At 48.3% G+C, this 25,000-nt stretch overlaps 1 protein-coding gene across 1 annotated transcript in view; it reads right to left on the bottom strand.

Moving 5' to 3' along the window:
- Nucleotides 1-25,000, bottom strand: part of agap1 (ArfGAP with GTPase domain, ankyrin repeat and PH domain 1) — a 70,240-nt gene that overhangs the window by 25,462 nt on the left and 19,778 nt on the right. Inside the window, exons 6-9 of the mRNA XM_031558150.2 lie at nt 17,593-17,697; nt 14,057-14,237; nt 10,947-11,108; nt 3,700-3,849 (exon numbers count right to left, since the gene is read on the bottom strand). Of these exons, the coding sequence (XP_031414010.1) occupies nt 3,700-3,849; nt 10,947-11,108; nt 14,057-14,237; nt 17,593-17,697 (598 nt within the window). The remainder of the gene's footprint in view (nt 1-3,699; nt 3,850-10,946; nt 11,109-14,056; nt 14,238-17,592; nt 17,698-25,000) is intronic.

Genomic DNA, 25,000 nt, shown 5'->3' with positions numbered 1-25,000 from the left:
ATTAGCCAGGAAAAGGACATAACTGACTTGTATTTACACATGCAACTCAAATAATGATGTATAATACACTCTACATGTCTTCAGGTGTTTGAGAAAAGAGGAAATACAATAGCTGCTGCCTGACATAACAAATGTAATCTTTATACCTGAAAAACAAAAAGGCATGCTAACGTGAGTGTGTACGAGACGCTAACAACATTCAAAAAGCCAACACACCTCACATTAAACTCTAAAGCAGTCATGTTTGAGCTCAAGCTGGGGGCAAGGTAGGTGAGAGTGTGTGTGTGTGTGTGTGTGTGTGTGTGTGTGTGTGTGTGTGTGTGTGTGTGTGTGTGTGTGTGTGTGGGGGGAGGGTGGGTCCTCATGAATAACGGGCCGTCTGACAGGGCTGATACTTCATGTAGCCAGCGGCGTGACAGCCGTCCGCAGCTCGTGCACAAGTGCTTAATGGCTAAATTGGGAGACTGTTACTAATCGCTTATTGAATAATGAAAGTGACACAGCTGATAAAAGATTTCAATACTGTGGAGGATTTATAATATTTCACTTAAGAGCACCCAGCCGCTGGGGAGGGGCAGGAGAGGGGATGGCCATCGCACTGAAAAGAAAAAGAGGTAGAGAGAGAGAGGGGTGAAGAGACACAGAGAGAGGGAGAGAGAGAGGGGTGAAGAGACACAGACAGAGAGAGAGGGGTGAAGAGACAGAGAGAGAGAGAGAGAGAGAGAGAGAGAGAGAGAGGGGGGGACAGAAAGAGAGGTAAAGACCAAAGCAGTGGGAGACACAGCAAAGGAAAAGAGGGAAGATTTACATGAGGCTTTTCACTGGCTGACCTTTGGCTAAATTCAGAGGGATCGCTACATCTCACTTCACTTCACCCCCTACTCCACCATCAAAGAGAGAGGAGAGAGAGAGGAGAGAGAGGAGAGAGAGGAGAGAGGAGAGAGGAGAGAGGAGAGAGGAGAGAGGAGAGAGGAGATCCATCTGAGGCTCACACTCTCTCTGCGCCCCATGTTCTCCAATCAGAATGAATGAGCGCTGGACTCCACAATGTGGGCCAGGTTAGCGGGGGTAGAAGGAGCAGTAAATGAACCAGTCAATGAAGCCGCTCCTCCAGAGACGGGGGCTGGGGGAGTCTCTCCCCTCCTGCTGCACTCATCTCTCGTTTCCCAACGTGCCATGATCAATCGGACTGATCAGCCACAGTTCAACAAACAGAGCGCTTTCACCGACTATCAGACCAGCCAAGAGTCCACACTCCGTCCACACATCGATGAGCTGGCCAAGAGAGGCACCGCTGGTGAAGAGTGGCTTCTGTCGGATGTGGTTATGAAATCTGATTCCATGGGCGCCGTATGTCCCACGCTCCGCTCCGTAGTTCACATAGGAGCATAGAGAATCTCCATGATCAGTCTCATCAGAACCCCGCAGACACCGCGCAACACCTGGGGCAGTGGCTCACTGCAGCCACATGGGGGCGCTGCCAATACATACCTGAGGGTTGGCAAAAATCTGGCCTGAGGGTATCGAACAGAGAGGCTGTTCTATTGCAGACAAAGTAAAGAATAGGCAGAATGGAGGGGATAGATAGGTACAAGAAATAAAGTATAATTGCACACTGAAGAGATTAGGTCCTGAGTGCTCTTGAACTTCAGCGAACTATAGGGGCCCCCGCACCAGTGGAGATTCAAAACGGCCACTAACCAGAGAGCCAATCACATGCAGGAGCCTCCAACCCTGGGGCCTTCACCTCTGCACTGACTGCTGAAGGATTATTGGCCCTGTTTGCTGGTGTAAATACCTTTATTGATCTGCTCCCCAGTAATCCCCTAACCCCCAGAGGTAGGCCCACCCACTAAAACCCAGGGTAATTAATGGAGCTGGTCAGAGCCTGACATGCGATCCATATGGGGTGCATCGCTCGTGTGCAGACCAAGCATGGGATTCTGACAAGAAGTTTTGGAGCTCAGAGATAAACAGGGCTTGAGCAAGTTCTACCCAGACCAAAGGTTTGAGAGGATCTGTGTGCAGGTCAGCTGTTCAGAAGGGGGGGTGTGTGGTACTGATAGTATAAAGGGGTGGTGTGTAGAGGATCTGTGCATTAGTTTGGAGGGTTTGCCTGATCCATCAGAAGCAGCACGCATCAACAACAGTGATTTGGTCAGATATTTGTTCTACAGGGATGATGCTGTAGTCATGTTCTGGGACAGAACCTCATCTGATACCGATCTGTGCAATATGGGAACATCTAAACATTATTCTTACTTGTAACTGGTGTTTTTTTCTCTCTCACACACACACACACACACACACATGCAAAAACTGGGAAGATTATGTTACATAACTCTTGTCTGTATTCCATGGAGTTGTGAACAGTGTACATTTCTGGTTCATGTTTGTACATCTGTTTGTGTATGTATATGAATATGAGTATCTGTTTGTGTATGTATATAAATATGAGTATCTGTTTGTGTATGTATATAAATATGAGTATCTGTTTGTGTATGTATATAAATATGAGTATCTGTTTGTGTATGTATATAAATATGAGTATCTGTTTGTGTATGTATATAAATATGAGTATCTGTTTGTGTACGTATATAAATATGAGCATCTGTTTGTGTATGTATATAAATATGAGTATCTGTTTGTGTATGTATATGAATATGAGCATCTGTTTGTGTATGTATATGAATATGAGTATCTGTTTGTGTATGTATATGAATATGAGTATCTGTTTGTGTATGAATATGAATATGAGCATCTGTTTGTGTATGTATAGGAGTATGTGTATGTGTTTGTGTATGTATATAAATATGAGTATCTGTTTGTGTATGTATAGGAGTATGTGTATGTGTTTGTGTATGTATATAAATATGAGTATCTGTTTGTGTATGTATAGGAGTATGTGTATCTGTTTGTGTATGTATAGGAGTATGTGTGTGTGTAAATCTGTTTTTCTTTTCAGTACGTGATGACAACCTGATAAGCCTGAGCTGACAAACCCTTCCATGTTCAAACACACACTTTCCACGCACAAGACAGAGTGAGGATGAGGAGTGGGATGAAGACATGGAGAGACTCCCTCCTTCAGACTGTCTGAGGTCAGGAGCTCGGAGGGGATGACTGCGTTTCCCAACCCTGCTCTTCAATGCACACCTCCTCGTGGGCTCCTGTTGCTCCTCCTAAACCTAACCACTTCTCTCAATCCCAACATGGATTACGGTTATATCACACACGGCGAAAATCCCTTTAATAAAGAAATTAGAAGAGACATTTTAAATGGCCTGAACACCAGCAGTAACGGCTGAAACACACCTCTCTGTGTGGTTGGAAAGTCAAAATCCCTTCCTGTGCTGCAGAGCCGAAGAGCACTAATCTGATCCCTTAGACAAGTGTCCTTTAATCCCAATCCAGGACTCTAGCATGTGTGTTACTGAATATGAGCCATCAGGATTAGCCTATTAAGGGGCAGGTGAGTTAAAACTGCCATTGCAGACGATGGTGAGCAGCGTGCACTACAGAGGCAAGAGTAAACATCGGAGGAAGAAGTAAACTTGCCCAGGCATGGCTCTGTTTCTAAGTCAAGCGTCTAGAAGAGAGAATAAGAGAGGGACACGCTGACGGAGAGCGAGAGAGAGAGAGAGGCTGAGCAGGGCTGGGAAAGGGTGGGGGGGAGGATGGCGTTACCTTCGGCAGTACCAGAGAGGCCGTCCGCTTTGAAGTTGCTGGTGCTCTTCTTCCGGCGGTGCTTCTTGCGGTTGGCGTGGGGCGACGGAGGGGGATCCATCTTGGGACTCGTGCTGCTTGAGATGCTGGGACTGGAGCACACTGAATCCCCCAGCCCTGTGTCTGAGAGAGAGAGAAAAAGAGTGAGGATGGGACCTGATGAACAGCAACACACTGAATCCCCCAGCCCTGTGTCTGAGAGACAGAGAACAAGTGTGAGGTCGGGACCTGATGAACCCCAGCCCTGTGTCTGAGAGACAGAGAACAAGAGTGAGGATGGGACCTGATGAACAGCAACACACTGAATCCCCCAGCCCTGTGTCTGAGAGACAGAGAACAAGAGTGAGGTCGGGACCTGATGAACCCCAGCCCTGTGTCTGAGAGACAGAGAACAAGAGTGAGGTCGGGACCTGATGAACCCCAGCCCTGTGTCTGATAGACAGAGAACAAGAGTGAGGTCGGGACCTGATGAACAGCTGAGGTTTGGGTCCAGAGCCGCTGGCCTGTGGGAAAGGTGGCCCTGAAGGGAGCAGTGTTACTGCAAGGGGACAGTCAACACAGACATCTCTATTCAAACACATGCACAGGCTGCCGTCACTGATTCAGGGCTGTTTGCAAGGAGCAACACATCATAGTTCACCAGATTCCATTTGGAGTTTGGAACAAAAAACAAAACCTGACCTAAAGCATAAACCGCTTTGAAGCTGGTCCACAACCCCACTTCACTGAATGTTAACCTTTTTAATAATAACACTGTAACATTGTAGCTTTCAAAAGGATAACACAATGGTTGAAAACTGCAGTGCACGGGAAGGGAAATATGTTAATATTCCATAATAAATATGTCATTGGTGGTGATGGTCAGGGAGAGGTGAGACGTATGGAACAGACGTATGGAAGACATATGGAACAGACTTATGGAACAGACTTATGGAACAGACATATGGAACAGACGTATGGAACAGACGTATGGAACAGACTTATGGAACAGACATATGGAACAGACATATGGAACAGACATATGGAACAGACGTGTGGAACAGACGTATGGAACAGACATATGGAACAGACGTGTGGAACAGACGTATGGATATCTACACACAGCCATAATCCCCTCAGAATGATCCATGAATGTGTGTGGAAAGGGTTCTAAAATGATGAGTAGATATTCCATTTACATGACGCTTACAGCAAGACTGAACAGACTTTCATTGGCTCACAACTGTCATTGTAAAAACACAAACATGAAATGGAAGTCAACCAATTCAAACCAACACAGAGCACTTTGTAAAAACCGTAAAAAGAATTGGAGCATGGACTGCTTTGCTCAGATTCAAAACCCTGCCAAAGACAGTGTCTCTGTTCATGTGTAAACCAGAGGCTCATCGAAGCTTGGTGCTGCAGAGGACGCTAAAAACACAGGTTGTTTAATGCCAGAAAAAAAGAAAGAAAGAAATGGTGGCTGTCCCAATACGCAGAGCATTGTGCTATTGCAAACAGCCATCTAAAGCAGAGGTACTCCATTTTTAGAATGGAACCTTTTGTGGTGCTGAGGCTGAAGCTGTTCCACAGCAGAGGCTGATCTGATCCACTGCTGGAGTGAGTGTTGGCATTTGGCTCCTGATCCTCAGGCGCTGGCTATCAAGAGGCAACTTCACTCTTCATACAGCGAGCTGACAGCTGTGACTAGCGGCAGAATAAAATAACATTCAGCTCACATTAATATCAAGCCGCGCGGCAGGCCTGATGCGGGGAGGGCTGGGGGTGGTTGGCACAGAGCGCGCTCTCGGCACTGCGGCGGCAAACGAACGGCAGACAGCCCCAAGGACAGCCATAACTTATTTTACAATCGTTTAGCCTCAGCTCAAGTGGAAAACGTGACAACTTATCTCTGCTGACAAGATGCCATCTCAAACTGCACAATTAACCACCCCAGATTAACCAACCTCCTCTCCACACCCCCTGTCCAACACACACACACACACACACACACACACACACACACCTCTCCATCCTTCTCTTTCAACCTTTTCTGCTATGCTGCAACTAATCATCTCTCTCTCCGTCTCCCTTTCTTTCTAACCTTTTTCACTTCCTTCCCGTACCTCTCCTCTTCTCATCTCCATTCATCTCCCCATTCCCATTCCCCCATCTGTTCTCTTCCTCCTGATAGGTCTGTCTCCCTGCTCATCATCCTCTCCTCCTTGCAGGAGGAGTAAGCAGCAGCCAGCATGTGGGGGAGTGAGGAGGACATGAGGAGTGCAGAGTGCAGAGAGCAGAGAGACAGACAGGCAGAGCAGAGAGACAGACAGAGCGGAGAGACAGGCAGAGCAGAGCAGAGAGACAGAGCAGAGCAGAAAGACAGAGAGAGCAGAGCAGAGCAGAGAGACAGGCAGAGCAGAGAGACAGATCAGAGCAGAGAGACAGGCAGAGCAGAGCAGAGAGACAGACAGAGCAGAGCAGAGCAGAGAGACAGGCAGAGCAGAGAGACGATGGAGCAGAGAGACAGGCAGAGCAGAGAGACAGAGCAGAGAGACAGAGCAGAGAGACAGGCAGAGCAGAGAGACAGACAGACAGAGCAGAGAGACAGGCAGAGCAGAGAGACAGACAGAGCAGAGCAGAGAGACAGGCAGAGCAGAGAGACAGACAGGCAGAGCAGAGAGACAGACAGAGCAGAGCAGAGAGACAGACAGAGCAGAGAAACAGGCAGAGCAGAGAGACAGGCAGAGCAGAGAGACAGACAGACAGAGCAGAGACACAGACAGAGCAGAGAGAGAGACAGACAGAGCAGAGACACAGACAGAGCAGAGCAGAGCAGAGAGACAGACAGAGCAGAGAGACAGGCAGAGCAGAGAGACAGGCAGAGCAGAGAGACAGGCAGAGCAGAGAGACAGACAGACAGAGCAGAGAAACAGACAGAGCAGAGAGACAGGCAGAGCAGAGAGACAGGCAGAGCAGAGAGACAGACAGACAGAGCAGAGAAACAGACAGAGCAGAGAGACAGACAGAGCAGAGAGACAGACAGAGCAGAGAGAGCAGAGCAGAGCAGAGAGACAGGCAGAGCAGAGAGACAGGCAGAGCAGAGCAGAGAGACAGACAGAGCGGAGAGACAGACAGAGCAGAGAGACAGGCAGAGCAGAGAGACAGAGAGAGACAGACAGAGCAGAGAGACAGGCAGAGCAGAGAGACAGAGAGAGACAGACAGAGCAGAGAGACAGAGAGACAGACAGAGCAGAGAGACAGGCAGAGCAGAGAGACAGACTGAGCAGAGAGACAGGCAGAGCAGAGAGACAGGCAGAGCAGAGCAGACAGCACAAGGACAAAGAGTGGAGCTGAGGGATGGATGGACAGACAGAGAGATGACAGACAGAGAGATGACAGACAGCTCATTCTGGCCTGCCTGGCATATAAGATGGAGAAATGGGCAAAGAGGAGATGAGTAGAGGGTGCCCTCCAGATAGATAGAGAGGGAAAATGAAAATAGGACCATTAGTCAAGTGGTTGGGTGAGGAGCAGAGCACCGGAGAGCAGGGGGGTCCATGAAACATCCCGCCCCAGAGCGAGGTGCCCACAGTGGGATACGGCATTGGCCTTGTCATCCTCCCCCCATGGCTCCACAGCCCAGAGACCCTCACATTAAAGAGACTTGCTCATTACCCCTACTGCTATTATTGGGCCATAATCAGGGAAGAAAGGCCAACAACATTAGAAGGGGTGGGGGGGTGGGGGGACAACAAGGCTGAACATATTATTTTTATACTGCTTCAATGTGTGCTCAAGGCACTGTAGGACTGGCAGGATATGCCATGTCTACACCCTTTCAACCCCATACAACCGTGGCCTATCAGAGGAGGTAGATAGAGGAACCAATGTCCTCCTATATGGACTAGAACCTCAAAAGGTTCCACCTAATACACCTAATGTCATTATTTGTTCTGGTTTCACCAGTGACATCCCATTAGAAAAAGCCCATAGTATGGCAGAGTTCGGCTTCCTGACCGGACCACAGGGTGAGTTTTGAAATATCAGTGCAGTACTCAGGACTGGTTAGGATTAGAAACAACACAGTTTGAAATGTAGTGTGTGGGTGCCAGAGGTGCTCGTGTGCCACAGATGAAACTACCCAGGGCTCTGCTGCTTCCTGGGGACTTTCACAAATGGAATGAGCACCTGAAAATAACACAATTTGCATGACTTGTTTATGCAAATGCAAGAGTGCTGTCCTATAAGGCCAAGAAACCCAACAATAAATCTGTCATTAGCCAAGTTATTAGTGAGCCAGAAAATAACAAACAAACAAACAGAGAAGCGTGGCTGTCTTTGGTGTGTGTGTGTGTGTGTGGTGTGTGTGTTGGAAGGGCAGCTCTAATCAAAGGAGCAGGTGTCCCTTCACACCCCCGTACGGGCGCAGGCAGAGGCGTCCCTTCACACCCCCGTACGGGCGCAGAGCGGCAGAGGTGAAGCGCTGCTACATGAAGATGGAGATATGAGGACACCGTTCTCTGGGTTTCAGTTCTTCCCCTCCGCGACCCAGGGGAGGGTGACCTGCAGTTGCCACGTCAATACATGGCCACCGCTGCTGCTGCCGCTGAGCTACCGCTAATTACTGCGGTCCAGCTTTATTTTCCTCTGTGTGAGAGTGTGTGTGTGTTAGTGTCAGTGTGTGAGAGTGTGTGTGTTGGTGTCTGTGTGTAAGAGTGTGTGTGGTAGTGTCTGTGTCGGTGTGTGTTTTTTTTTTTTCGTGGGGGGGGGGGGGGGGGGCGGGGCCTGCCTGCCTGCCTGCCTGCCTGAGCTCCAGGGGTAGAGGTGATGAGCAATCAGCAACAAGACTTCAGTCAGCCAGCGATCACAATCCATTGAGCTGAGGCTGTGGACGAGGACATCATTAAGCGCCGTAAAAGGTTATTTTTAAGGGGGGGCTTGGCTGGCAGAGTGATGCGCTCAGACAACTTCAACAACACCCCGTACCTCCAGCACTCCATTAGCTCCCCTTAAGCGTGTGACATCAGCCTCAAGGAGGGCATGCACACACACACATGACACACACACAAACATGACACACACACACACACAAACATGACACACACACACACACACAAACATGACACACACACATATTCTCTCACACACACACACACACACACACACACACACACAAACATGACACACACACACACACACACAAACATGACACACACACACACACACACACACACACACACACACACACACACACACACACACACACACACACACACACACACACACACACACACACACACACACACACACACACGACACACACACACACACTTCACATAATCCAATCTGCAGGTCTGAGCATCCATCCACCCAGTGGTCCAGCGGATGTAATCACTGTCCAACTGAGAGAAGCCACAGCATGACATGTATTGTGCTGCACCATACACACACTTAGCAAAAGTCCTTCAATACGTTCATATAGAAATGAAGGGACAACTGCAATTACTTTGTTCACAATGTTTTGGGTCTAAACAATGCGTGTGAAGATAAATGATATATTTTACACTGGTCCAATATCTGCGCTTAAACTTGAGTTTCTATACAGGAAATCTTCAAGTGACCAATGGAGTCCTTTAGTGAACCTGTCTGTGAATGTGTCCCTTATGTCAGCTTCATTTTGTTAATGTTCCTAAGTAATCCTACATAATTGTAACACAACATTATGTGCTGGATGCTGTGTGTGTGTGTGTGTGTGTGTGTGTGTAGAGAGAGAGAGTACACTTGTATCTGCCTTTCTGTGACACTGACAAATGTGTGTGTGGCTCTGCGCAACATACTCAGCTGTGTGTGTGTGTGTGTGTGTGTGTGTGTGTGTGTGTGTGTGTGTGTGTGTCAGCCTGCTGCTTGAAGTCCTGTAGGGAGCCCATTTAAACATTTCACAGCTCTAATTTGCGGCTGACAACATGGAGGGGGTGTCTCTCAAGTGTATCATCACGCTGACACAGATGCAGACAGCTGTCAGTCTAATTAAAGCAGTCAGTATTTGTGTATGTGAGTGTGTGTGTGTGTGTGAGTGTGTGAGTGTGTGTGTGTGTGTGTGTGTGTGTGTGTGTGTGTGTGTGTGTGTGTGTGTGTGTGTGTGTGTGTGTGTGTGTGTGTGTGTGTGTGTGTGTGTGTGTGTGTGTAAGCACTTCTCTGTGTAATGAAGCTTGACTGTGCTCCTCTTCCCTAGCCCTCTCCTGCAGTCCAGGTGTTCTCTCCACACACCATGTTGTGACTGACACGACACGATGCTAATATAGATATTAACCAGACAGCTCTTTTACTAAACACAGAGACACAGAGGTTCACTGCCCCATGCAGTGGTCATGGGCTCTACATGAGGTCCCATGGCTCAGAGCAGCAGAAGAGGGCAGAAAGGGGGCATTTAAGAAGGGTGTGACTCACTCCTGTCCAGGGCATTCTGTGGCCGCAGGGGACACAAATGTTGAGTTGATCACCATGAGTCGGTCTCACTGTGGCCATTAGCCTGACAACACAGGAGCAGTAGGGGGCTGCCAGAGGATCAATGAGATCCTGTATGATTGAGAGAGTGTAGCGTGACTGTGTGCAGGTGTGTGTGTGTGCAGGTGTGTGTGTGTGTGTGTGTGTGTGTGTGTGTAGGTGTGTGTGTGTAGGTGTGTGTGTGTGTAGGTGTGTGTGTGTGTAGGTGTGTGTGTGTGTGTGTGTGTGTGTAGGTGTGTGTGTGTGTAGGTGTGTGTGTGTAGGTGTGTGTGTGTGTGTGTGTGTGTGTAGGTGTGTGTGTGTGTGCAGGTGTGTGTGTGTGTGTGTGTGCGTGTGTGTGTCTTCTCGTGGGCACATCTTGCCTCCCCCCAGAGACGACATGTGTAGAGTCTGGCCAATGGGACATGAGGAGATGGATGGGGCAAACCCCTGCTTTTCTGTTCATGAAACACAACTATGACTCTTCCCTTCAGACGCTTCTTGTGTACACTGACACACAAACAAACACATCCCCATATAGCAACCCATCACTACAGGTCAATCAGCAGCACACACACACACACACTCTTGATTATGATGCTGTAGTGCCGTCACAAACACAAAGAACGGAAGGTGGAGATGAAGAGGTGGGGTGTCGCGGCGTGGAGAAATAGATCACACAGACCCTGGTGGGTACAGATGACACAGACTGATTGACGGAGGGACGCAGGGAGGGAGGGAGGGAGGGACAGTACCTGTGCTGATGCCAGAGTTGGCGATGACGGTGGCCTCGCTCCACTGGTCGGCGCTGGACACGGAGTAGGAGCGCTGGTGCATGCCGTCCGGCCGGCTGTTGAAGGACACCAGGCTGATGCCACTGGCCATCTGAGACGCAGATGTGCTGGTGCTCACTGTGCCTACAGCAGAGGGGACACACACACACACACACACACGGAGACGTTATTCTTTATTATTCTTTAGAAACTTCAGACATACTTGGTTGATGAAACGTTACAGTCGCAGTGTGAGATTATGCTCACGTGAACAATAATGGAAGTGAAAAGCTTGAATGGCTAAATCTTTCACTCAATGCAAAGTTTACGGCTGAAGCCTTTAAATTGCTGGCTGAGACACACACAACTACCAAATAACCACATCATTTTGTTTCCCCCCCCCCCCCCCCACACACACACACACTGTGAACTTTGACACAGCATTCTTTCAGGTGGCATAAGAGAAAGCAGATTAATTATCAATGGCTGCCATACACAACAGTGGCACACGAAGGTCAGGGTTAGCTATTAGCATGTGATTAAAGCCATGTCAGTGGCCTGCCACATAATCACACTAATAAAGCCGGACTGGAGCAGGGGACACGACACGCAGGGCCCTGCCTGTCAACAGCACAGAAGGACGGCCCCGCTGCACCGTGGGGGGGAGGGGGGGGGGTGTGCTGCTCCTCTGTGGCCGTCCCACACAGACCAAACATGACAGATCACATGCACACTCAACTGGAATTAACCACACATCACATTAACAAACCATTTAATGACCTACGACGTATGTCCGTTTCAAACATTATTATTATTATTAATATTATTATTATTGTTATTGTTTTTATTATCAGAATTATGATTTTTAATTCTTAATTTGATTAAGAAGTGCAATAGATATTATGTATTTATTTAAGTTGGTTATTACGGTACAGTAATAGTATAACACATGGTTTAGGCCCTGACTTAAACAGTGGGAACGGAGGACCAAGCCCCTTTACTGTGAGCCCGAACACAAATATGCCTAAATGTCACCACACAATTTAATCCTTCATTGCTACAAAACCAACCTACATACTACACCTCTGGGTAAATGGCAACTCTTACATGATGGAGGGAGCAGGAGATGGAGAAAGAGAGGTGGAGGGAGGGAGGGAGGGAGGGGGGGGGATGAAATGTTTGATATGGTGCAATTTAAGAGACGCTTATACGAAGTAAACAGTGCCGTGCCTCGGGGATCTATGGAACATTGTGTGGACATCTTACTGTTCACGGCTCGCGTGTCTGTAGGTGCGGAAGAGCAAGGACAGATCTGGCGTACCCAGACAACTGAAGAATGAAAACATGCGCCACACCACACAGTGCACATGCTTCTGATCACAGCAGCTAACCGTTGGAGGGGAGGGAGGGAGGGGGGGGGGGGGGGGGGGGGGGGGGAGACCTGGCATTGCAGGCCATTTTATAGGCTCATCAAGCCAGTGAATTATTTCCCCATCTCTCCTCTCTCTCCCCCTCTCTCTCCCCCTCTCTCTCCCTCTCACACCCTCCCCCTGCTTCGCATTCTCTCATTACAACCCATTTTCCAGCTGCCTGGCTACAGAACGAGAGAGAGAGAAAGAGAAAGAGAGAGAGAGAAAGAGAGAAAGAGGGAGAGAGACAGCGCACTGATTGCATTAATATTCATGACAATAATTAGTACTTGTATTATGGGTCACTGAATATTCATGCTATTAGTTTGGTCGTCCTGGAGCGTTGTGTGAGTGTGTGTGTGTGTGTGTGTGTGTGTGTGTGTGTGTGTGTGTGTGTGTGTGTGTGTGTGTGTCTTGGGCTGGGATGCTTGATTCAACACTGCATCTCAAGCTGAGGCTGCAGCAGCAAGTTAGACCGTGTAGAAAGCATCTTTTGGGCAAACAACTGTTCTTCCAGCCTGTTCTAATTCAGTGTCAGCGGTATGGGTGGGGTGAGGAGGCCAGTACACACACAGCTCTGTGGCTGGGGTGGAGGTGCCTTGATCACAGCATCCCTAAAAGGTGGGCATGGGCATTTCAAGCAAAAATACTATTTCATAATCGCTGGGAACAATTACACTACTACACACACACACCCAGACAGCATACCGGTCACGTCTCACGTTGGCACTGATGGATTTCCAACATTTGTCATGTGTCAAGAATGTTTTCACACTCTATAGCATAGCATAGCATAGCATAGCATAGCATAGCATAATAATTGCAGGTGCACTAGACTGCTGCACAGCTCACTACATCTACGTAGCTGTTATAGAGACACAGCGCAATTAAGTCCCGCCCACACCGGAGGGGAAAACAATTAATCGCTCTCAATCCGCACAGACGACACTATTTCTTTAGTGCCTGTTGTCATACACTACTCAACGCTCTTAATCCTCACAGACGACACTATTTACTTAGTGCCTGTTGTCATACGCTACTCAACGCTCACAATCCGCACAGACGACACTATTTCTTTATTGCTGTTGTCATACGTTACGTGGTGCCTAATTGGCTTTTCGTATAAATGGTGCCGGAACTGACCACCCATTGGACGACATTTTTAAAGATGTCAGCGGTCAATTTGGATGCTAACTGGCTAAAGCTAACTCTCCAAACCCTGCGCCCCTGACTAGACCCCCCAGGCTGGCTCCACATCAGCCTTGAAGACGGGGCAGTCCCAGATGGCTGCTTTATGGTGGGGCACAACTTGAAAATATTTTATATATAATTTAACAACTACTCGAATATTCAAAAGTCACGACCCATCCCTACTAAAAGGTTCAAAACAGTTTCAGGGGTGATGATGTCTCCACACTCATCCTGCAAGATGTGTGTGTTGTAATTGTCTCTAAAAGACATTTTAAATATATGTAGTATATAGTACATAAGTATTTATAGTTTATAAGTATTTAAAAAGAATGTAATTAAAAAAAATGACAAACTTCCCCACCTCACTGGCTTCTTACTGATTGCCTGTAACAGTCATTTGAAGTGCAATGGTAGTGTAATCAGTGTACATGTCCACCCAGTGGGAGCCCTGGTGGGCCTGCATGAGGGTTGCTGTTGGTAGGAGAGACTCACCCGGGGCCTGTGCCTGTCCTGGTCCCAGCTGCAGACTGCTCATGTCTTTGGCCAGGCCGTTGGTCTTGGGGCTGGGCACGGCTGCACAGGTGGACACGGCTCTGGGGGGCCTCTTGCCTGGAACCTTCACAGTGGTCCGCAGCAGATCAATCTCCTTGCCGTGGACGTTCTGCATGTAGTCCTGCAAGAGAGGCGGCACAGCGGGGGGTTAGCTCAGGGTCAGCGCACCGATCTACACATCGTCATTACACTTGGAGGATGAGAGTGAGTCCTGCTGCTCTCTCTCTCCCTCTCTGTCTCTCTCTCTCTCTCCCTTTCTCTCTGTGTGGCGCGGGGCCAGCGGGTCTGCTGCTAGGCGGACGATGGTCTCCCTGCTGGAGACGGCACCTGCCTAAGATCCAGGCTGCCCTGGGTGGTCACTACGCCTGGCCATACATCACTCAAGTGCCAATCAACTCCACAAAGAGCCGTAAGAAGGGGAGGAAGGGGAGAACTGTTAAAGAGAATGAGAGAGTGAATTAGAGGCCCTCTTTTTCTCTCTCTCTTCCACACACACACACACACACACAGACACAGACACAAACGCACACTCACACAAACGCACACAGGAGGCAGACAAAAGGGGTAATTCAAAGCCAAGTGCTCTCGACATGGCTTAACAAGCCACTGGAGAGCCCTTCAGAGCCCTGCCGAGCAGCCGGCCAACAGCTTGACTCTCGTAATTGCGTTGCCATTTGCATTCGATAACTTTAATCATCAACACATCATAAACATGCTTCCTCCCTCCAATCTCTCCCTCTCTCACACACACACACACACGCACGCACGCACGCGCGCACGCACGCACGCACACACCCACACCCACACCCACACCCACACACACACACACACTAGCAGAGAGGATGTGTGTGTGTGTGTGTGTGAGTGGTGATAGACAGGCGTAGGGAGTGCAGCGAGGTCCTGATCTCTAGAGTCATTTACTGCTAGTCTGCTGATTGACATGCTGATGGATAATTGGGCCACACACACACACACACACACACACACACACACGCAAACACGTGACGCCAAAAAACATCAACAGAAACGCTGGGACAACACAATGGCTGTTACTTGGGTATAATGAAGGCTTTTGTGTGTTTATGTGCTGAGGAGTTTCGGTGCTAACTCAACTGCATCTATTGCCTTCCTCGTAATTAGCTGCATTAATAGGATTTCTTTGCACATAGTGCAGCAATTAAGCAATTAGGAGCTGTGATTGAGTTTCATCATATTAGCCTCCACAAACACTGTAATTGGGGAATGGAACAGATGCCTGGTGATGGGAGGCGGGGGGGGGGGGGGTGCAATGATCTGCTGTGAGGATCTCACACCACACACACACACACACACCACACACACACACACACACACACACACACACACACACACACACACAGGACCGGAGAGGGGGACAACATTACCGAGCGAGCACACAGAGGACCTGAGAGGGAGCATCATTAAAGAGTGCAGGTTTTATGGGCTAAACACCTAGAGAAGGGAAACCTCATCCAAGATCCACTCTCCACTGACGAGAACACTACTGACTGTAGTCCAGATGGAGAAAGAAAAGACATGGTTCTGGAGGGAACCACAAACTGCTGTGTGAAAGTTGACCGTGTGTGTGTGTGTGTGTGTGTGTGTGTTTGGGCTTGACCACAATTCTGCTGGACTCAATGGGGCATAACAGTGTACATCACAGAAATCAGTGCTGGACCAGGGACTTCATTAACATGGCCGACGTGAAGTGGAGTCCCTAATGAACATCACGTCAAGCGACCGGCCATGATGGTCAGACCTGATGGAGCTGCCATGGGAACACAGGCAGACCATAATGAACATCACGTCAAGCGACCGGCCATGATGGTCAGACCTGATGGAGCTGCCATGGGAACACAGGCAGACCATAGAGCCCCCCTCAACCTGTGTGCTCTCTGGCATTAACATGATGAAGAAACAGACACGGGGAGCAATGGGCAAACACACACACACACACACAGGCAAACACAAACACACACAAACACAAACACACAAACACACACAGGCAAACACAAACACACACAGACAAACACAAACACACACACACACACAGGCAAACACAAACACACACAGGCAAACACAAACACACACAAACACAAACACACACAGACAAACACAAACACACACAGGCAAACACAAACACACACAGACAAACACAAACACACACAAACACACAAACACAAACACACACAGACAAACACAAACAGACAAACACACACAGGCAAACACAAACACACACAGACAAACACAAACACACACAGACAAACACAAACAGACAAACACAAACAGACAAACACAAACACACACAGGCAAACACAAACACACACAGACAAACACAAACACACACAGGCAAACGCAAACACACACAAACACAAACACACAGAGACAAACACAAACAAACACAAACACACACAGGCAAACACACACAGGCAAACACACACAGGCAAACACACACAGGCAAACACACACACACACACACACAAACACACACACACACAAACACACACAGACAAACACACACAGGCAAACACAAACACACACAGGCAAACACAAACACACACAGGCAAACACAAACACACACACAGGCAAACACAAACACACACAGGCAAACACAAACACACACAGGCAAACACAAACACACACAGGCAAACGCAAACACACACAAACACAAACACAAACACACAGAGACAAACACAAACACACACAAACACAAACACACACAGGCAAACACACACAGGCAAACACACACAGGCAAACACACACACACACAAACACACACAGGCAAACACACACACACACAAACACACACAGACAAACACAAACACACACAGGCAAACACAAACACACACAGGCAAACACAAACACACACAGGCAAACACAAACACACATACAGGCAAACACAAACACACACGGGCAAACACAAACACACACAGGCAAACACAAACACACACAGGCAAACACAAACACACACAGGCAAACACAAACAGGCAAACACAAACACACACACACAGCAAAGGACCTACAAAGGTTTCTGTACTATGTACACTATACAGTGTCCGAGTCTTATTGGACAGTGTGTAAAGGTGTACAGAAATGTCTCTACCGTCTGTGTTACTCAACTATACGCCTGGAAGAGATGTCTGAAATAAAGGATGGAGAAGATGTATCCAAGTAGAGTGCTGGAGGAAACAGCACCTACAGCTGGATATTGACCCTGTAGTGTTGTTCAGGAGGAAGGGGAGAGAGAGAGAGAGGGAGGGAGAGAGAGGGAGAGAAAGAGAGAGAGGGAGAGAGAGAGAGGGAGAGAAAGAGACAGAGAGAGCGAGAGAGAGAGACATAGAGAGATAGGGAGGGGGAGAGAGAGAGAGAGAGAGAGAGAGAGAGAGAGAGAGAGAGAGAGAGAGAGAGAGAGAGAGAGAGAGAGAGAGAGACTGGTCCTGGATCAGATTGATACTTACATGCAGGCTGGGGTGGTAGGTTAGCAGTCCATTGTCACACAGTGTCACGTACTTCTTCTTCCACTCCTTATTCAGAGTCTTGCCACTCCGCTTCAAGAGCATGCCCTGGAGGAAGAGAAGAACATGCGTAAATACACCATCACTGGAGGAGCTGAAGAAGAAAAGAACATGCGTAAATACACCATCAAGGCACCGTCAGCAACTGTAGGAGCTGAAGGTTGATTGCTCCATCACATGACTATTAATTGAGACGTGTGTCCAGCACCCCACAGAGACACATCATCCTCTTCATCATCCTCTTCAAGTGGAGCGCGTCACAGAGCTGGGAATTCAGATGGAAAAATGGCGTTCCCCCTCACACAACACTAGAAGCCCTCTCGAAAGAACGCAGTGCCCCTAACAAGTGGAACGCACTATGGCCACTGATTATTATTTCACAGGACAGAGAGATCCAGTGAAATAAAGAGCTGCTCCTGCTACTCTCTGGCGAGCAGCTGCGGCCGTTAGCCAGTAGCCATTAGCCCGCTCTCCTCCACACATCAGCCGTGGCTGACTGGCCCTCTCAGGCCGCCCACACCCCATTTCAGCCAAATTCATTAGGCACGAAGGGAATAAAACTGTCCGCTGATTAGCAATTACAGCCGAGCTGCTGCATGTGTCACCTCACTGGACTTGTTAAACATTACCGCAGAGACAGGGGGATATTAATAGTGTCCAGAGGAGGTTGCCATGAGACACGCAACACAGGGGGTGGGGGGGAGGGGAAGAGAAGAGAGGAGAAGAGAGAGAAGAGAGGAGGGGAGGGGGGAGAGGATGGGAAGATCAGAACATTTTCTCTCTTCTTGCCCCCCCCCCCCCTCCCCCTTCTCTCTCTATTTTCTTCCATTTCTCCTGCCTCCTCTTTGACTGTTCCACTCCATCAAACTGAGCACTGAATGCAGGGTAATTAGACCAAATAAAGAGCAAAGCGGAGCTTTTCAAATCAGCCAGTAAAATGAAGAACAAATAGGTCAAATTACAGCAGTCATTACCAGCATGTCATAACCCAATGACATCACTACAGACATTTCAACGCTATGAAAATGTCTCCGTGTTCCTTGAGCCCATCGCAGCACAGCAGACACAGGAGATTGCGTTCCGCTCATAAAGGCCAGTTAATGGTTTAAGCCAAACTTCCTGACAGCAGGTAAACATTGAGGGCAGAGCGACACAAACTGGGCAACTGAGAACTGCTGGCAATGCTCTGGTGTGGAGATGACTTAGTGTGTAGACTATGGGGGTACTGAATCAGTGGGGTACTGATGGGGGTACTGATGGGGTACTGATGGGGGTACTGATGGGGGTACTGATGGGGGTACTGATGGGGGTACTGATGGGGGTACTGATGGGGGTACTGATGGGGTACTGATGGGGTACTGATGGGGTACTGATGGGGGTAGTGAATCAGTTGGGTACTGTGATATTTTCCTCTGTATCGTCACTTCAAATGGCACATTTTGTTAAAATGTTAGCATAGTAAATGTACACTTAATGATTTAAGACTACAAGACCAATGAAATGGATTGTTTTCACAGTCCAGTGCGACACAAGTTTATATATTTATTTGTATTTGTCTTTGGAATCACAAAAATCAGATTGCAGCATCACCTAAAATATCAGGATCTGATCAAATCCTAAATGAAGGCGTAGACCGTAACCCAAGATATTAACTGTACCACTACTTAGATAATGTGTGACGAAGTGTCTCAAATGTGTGTGCATGAAAGGTTGACTGCTCATTTCAAGACATCACCACATTCCTATGAACATGTATGGACAAAAGGCCAATAACCATTTGTGACTGTGGACACTTTTTGTGTGTGTGTGTGAGTGTGTGGTAAAAGTGTGTGCAAGTGATTGATGTCATAACGAGACTGAAGGTAACCCCGTTTCCTGCCCGCCTGCCTGCCTGCCTCCCTCCCTGGCCAATATATCTCCAAGAGTGTTCGCTGGCACTCTCTGGCTAGTTTATTAATTCTAGGCATCCATCGGTGGCGTGACAAGCCATCATTCTGCAGGAGAGGCTAATTGAACGCCACGTCGACCCTCTGATGGCTGTTATCTTTCATTACTTAAGTTCCAGGCCAGCGCCACGCAAGATGCCTCCACTCCAGCCTCGGCGGGATGACAGCTCACAAGGTCTCCCGCTCCGCAGGAAATGGAGGAGATAAATACATCCCGCACACACACACACACACACACACACACACACACACACACACACACACACTCACTCACTCCTTCATTCTTAAAGAGTGGGTTACACCCACTCAAGTGCTGAGCTAAGCGTTTCAGACTGTCAATATGTGCAATGTTTACACGAGTACAAGTAAATATAATATATATGAAATATATTTCTCAAAGTAATCTCACAATGTGACCCTAAACTGCCAAAGAAACTGGAAAAAGTGTTGCGATCCATTCCAGAGGTACGTGCTCACGAGGACCACACTCCAGTTGTGAGCAGTGGAACAAAACAAATCAACACAACAATAACAATCCTCCTCAACCTGCCAGCACTAATCTATTAAAACAGACCAATTGAGACTCCTTATCACAATCACTCTCTCTCTCTCTCTCCATCACCTTCTCTCGATAACTCGGACAAAAGGCACACAAAGGGCTTCCCCCAAGTGCTGTAATAAATCACGGGCCTGGTTGAGCCAGGGATAAGGAGAGGGGACAGGCCTAATCTTGCACTGCCCTGACAGGACAGAGTCACAAGAGGGCTGCAACGGACGCCTTTGTTCCAGGACTCCACTCAGACTGGGGGATAAATTAACAATGTCATGGAGACCCTTCCATAAAGTGCTTCCTGTGGTGTGTGTGTGTGTGTGTGTGTGTGTGTGTGTGTGTGTGTGTGTGTGGGAGGACGGAGGACACTGTGAGATTGACACCTTGTGAGAGGTTAATGTCCTCTATCGCTGTGGCCATCTGATGTTGCCGGCCGGGCCCCCTGACCACAGCCCACCCCCAGGACATTCATCATCCCAGTGAGACCAGGTCAAACCCCTCTCTTTCAACAAAGCCAAAAGCCACTATCCAATTCAACACACGCACACGCACACGCACACACACACACACACACACACACACACACACACACACACACAGGCCAGCCACATAGCAGGAGAGGGGAGAGGAATGCATGCCATGTAATAAAATGCTGTAACCTATCTAAAGCATCCCAATGTAAAACACTCTTTCTGTTAATTAGCTCAAGACCTCCACCCGTCAATCTGCCATATGTACTGTATGACATTTCCAAACAGGAACCCACACAAAGCGTCACAGACACGGGGGTCCTTGATGTGGACAGGGATGAGCAGCCCAGGGGGGGAGCGGTGCTGCACGGATCAAATGAAACACACGGGACCCAAGACAGGACTCTGCTCCACTGATTTATCTGAAAAGAGCTCTGGGTAATTAATTATAAACTCAATTACCCAAACCCCACTTCTGTTGGGTGCAATCATTAGATGCTCCAACCTAGGCTCTCCGTCTTTTTCGTCTGAGTTTATCTCTTTCTGGATGCCCTGGAGGTCAGAGAGATGATCCCTCTCTCCTCCCCTGCTCTTGTCCAAAGGTGTGCATCTATGGAGCACTAAACCCTCACATAGACGTGCACCCAACACCACAACAGAGCATTCACCCAACACAGAGCATTCACCCAACACAGAGCATTCACCCAACACAGACCATTCACCCAACACAGACCATTCACCCAACGCCACAACAGAGCATTCACTTCCATTTAAACACAAACTTGGACAGTTCACTGGAAATGTACCTGATTAAGCTACTTTAATTAGCAAGAAATTGTTGGACGTTCATGGATATATTTATGATCAAATAGACAGCTTTAATAACATTCCACTTGTGTTTCTGTGAAAGTGAACACTGTTATAAACCCCCCATCACCCCAGAGCGGGTGAGTGTGTGTTATTCCCATGTTCTCAATGCAGAGAGGGTGAGTGTGTGTTATTGCCATGTTCTTCATGCAGAGCGGGTGAGTGTGTGTTATTCCCATGTTCTTCATGCAGAGCGGGTGAGTGTGTGTTATTGCCATGCAGAGCGGGTGAGTGTGTGTTATTGCCATGCAGAGCGGGTGAGTGTGTGTTATTGCCATGCAGAGCGGGTGAGTGTGTGTTATTGCCATGTTCTTAATGCAGAGAGCGGGTGAGTGTGTGTTATTGCCATGTTCTCAATGCAGAGCGGGTGAGTGTGTGTTATTGCCATGCTCTTCGTGCAGAGCGGGTGAGTGTGTGTTATTGCCATGCAGAGCGGGTGAGTGTGTGTTATTGCCATGCAGAGCAGGTGAGTGTGTGTTATTGCCATGTTCTTAATGCAGAGAGCGGGTGAGTGTGTGTTATTGCCATGTTCTCAATGCAGAGCGGGTGAGTGTGTGTTATTGCCATGTTCTTCATGCAGAGCGGGTGAGTGTGTGTTATTCCCATGTTCTTAATGCAGAGAGCGGGTGAGTGTGTGTTATTGCCATGTTCTTCATGCAGAGCGGGTGAGTGTGTGTTATTGCCATGTTCTTAAAGCGACCTTGCCATTAAATGTCAAGGTCACAGAGGACCCTCTCAGTGCCACTGCTGCACCACACACACACTGGGGCTGACAGACAGACAGACAGACAGCAGCTTCAAGACACACCCATGGGGATCAATAAGATACCACATTAGGAGATCTAAATACAGAGCTCTGATTGATGTGTGTGTGTGTGTGTGTGTGTGTGTGTGTGTGTGTGTGTGTGCGCCTTTCATTTTACAAACTAAAAATAATAATAAAAAAAAGGTGAGTAGAAGAAAAAAACTCATTTCCAGAGGTTAGTGTGCATGACAGAAAAGCCATCATGGCCAAAATGGCTCGGAGCGGTGACAACCTTTCCCAGCGAAATGATATTTTTCCAATCCTGCGGAAGGCGGATCATGTCACCCTCGTTAAAGACTTGATAGCAGGTCTTTAATATTCACCGTCTTAATTAGGACTGCAGTTAATTTCATTAAATTCTTTGGCTGCTAAATGAAGCAGATTATGAGACATCTTTTATTGCGAAGCGTGAAATTACAGCCTGCCCGCTGCCAATGGCACGCTGAAACTAATGAATTACAGGGTAAATAACACCCAAATTAACCATCCAATTTAACACCCCCTCCACCCTTAAGACACGCCACACAGAATGGGTGGGGGGAGGGGAGGGGGGGGGCAAACTTTGTCAAAAGTGCACAACCAGCCACCTCTCTCAATGCAAGAACATACAAACAAACAACGGCTACTAACACACTCACATAGAGAGGCGATGGAATAATGTACCAATTTGTCAGTGTGAAAGATCAGTTGAATTGCTGTTTACTGTGAAGAGTTAAGTAATTTAATATATATAATAAATGAGATATACACGACAGAGTATTTATCTGCAGGACTGCACACCCCCGCTGACAAAACCTCTCCCAGACGCTGCGCTCAGAACACTGTGTCATTTGGTGTTCTGCCACATTAGGAAATGATTATGTTAAAATGCTGCTGTCAAAATACCTCAGTCTGGCGGATGAGGGGGCAACATGCAAGCCTCTCTAAAGCAATTGCTGGCTAATTAGCGGAGGAAGCAGATGTCGGTGGAGTGTGCGCTGTAAACAGGTTCTGTAAACAAAGCTGGCGAGGATCGGAGCCGTGGTTAGCCACTTCTAACTCTGCCCCATCACCCACAACTCCACCGAGAGCATTCAGCCCATAAAACAGTGGCACAGCGGACGAGTGAGACGTAACAACACGTGCCAACACACACACCCATACCGGGGCTAAATCCATCCAATTCTGTAATGCAGACACTGGAAAAGTGGCAAAAAGAAAAGCAAGCTAACAATAAAAAGAAAAGGAGAGGGTCTGACTGTACTGTGGTGGTGCTGTGTGTAGTCATGACCTGTGTGGATGGCCACACCCATGGCAGACCTGTGGGGGGCGTGCGTGCGTGCGTGTGTGTGTGTGTGTGTGTGTGTGTGTGTGCCCAGAGGCAGTGGAGAGACAGACAGACAGACAGGCAGCCGTCTCTGACCACCTCACCCCAGCAGCCGAGCTGCTCTGCCTGTGAAGACACTGGAGCTCTAACAAGCAGCACGTCTTAATGAAGCTCCTCACAAAGGACCTCCTGCGCACACACACACACACACACACACACACACACACACACACACACACACACACACACACACACACTGAACAGTGTAACCTTGACTGAGGCACGCAGGATAATCACCAGCCATAATGAGATCACCGGGCAAATAAACTATGGCTGGATGGAGGGTGGTGGACATGGACACATGGACACACACACACACACACACACACGATCTACAATAGTTACAAGAGCACTTAGGGGTCGCTCTTTATAGTAAGAGCAACTTGCAATCTGCACAGTCCATGTCAGACATGTAGGCAGTGTGAGCTGAGAGGAATCCCACACACAGATCATGGTTCTCAAATGTTCCGTCAGTAAATCTGTGCTGAGAGCCCAGAGATAGAGAGCGCAGCATTAAATGGAATCAATTGGGCACAAATCCTCCTCCTCACCCTTGTGTGAGTAATTTACCAACAATTATGAGCAGACCTTCAAGGAACGGCAGGCTTCGCCACGAACCCACTCACTCAAACACACACACACACACACACACACACACACACACACAAACCCACTCACTCAAACACACTCAGACATCTGCCAAAGAGATTTACACTCACTGTTTCACATCGCCCCGAAAAAAACAGCCGATTCTTACAGAAGAATCAGTGAGCAGCGCTCTGTTGCTGAACTGGCTTATTGTGTGTGTGTGTGTGTGTGTGTGTGTGTGTGTGTGTTTATGTGAAGATTTTAAGGGGATAAAGCAGCTTAGATATTAACAGATGTTTATCAGATTCAGTAGAAAATCGAGGTCCTTCCAGCAGGTAGCAAGGAAGCATCACATAGAGATCCACATACTTAGAGACTCAGAAGACACACCAAAACACACACACACACACACGCACGCACGCACGCACGCACGCACGCACGCACGCACACGCACACACACACACACACACACACACACACACAGACACACAGTCTAATTAGGGAGCGGATCGCCACAGCCAGCAGTCTAGCACAGATCATGAGAGGCAGGCGTGGAAATGGGGAGAGACACGCACGCACACACACACACACACACAGTCTGACAGGGAAAGATGCGAGCATGTTCGCAGGAGGAAAGACCACAGGGAATTATCAAATCAATTAACATGGTGGGCATGCCTCTAAGCGCTGCTCTGCTCTGCTCTGCGCTGCGCTGCGCTGGCGTTCTGCTTTCTTCCTGTGAGGTGAGGCGCGGCGACA

Source organism: Clupea harengus, chromosome 21, assembly GCF_900700415.2.
Source record: "Clupea harengus chromosome 21, Ch_v2.0.2, whole genome shotgun sequence".
Taxonomy (NCBI): Eukaryota; Metazoa; Chordata; class Actinopteri; order Clupeiformes; family Clupeidae; genus Clupea; species Clupea harengus.
Note: the sequence above shows the minus strand (reverse complement) of the source record. Positions and strands in the feature narration are given on the sequence as shown.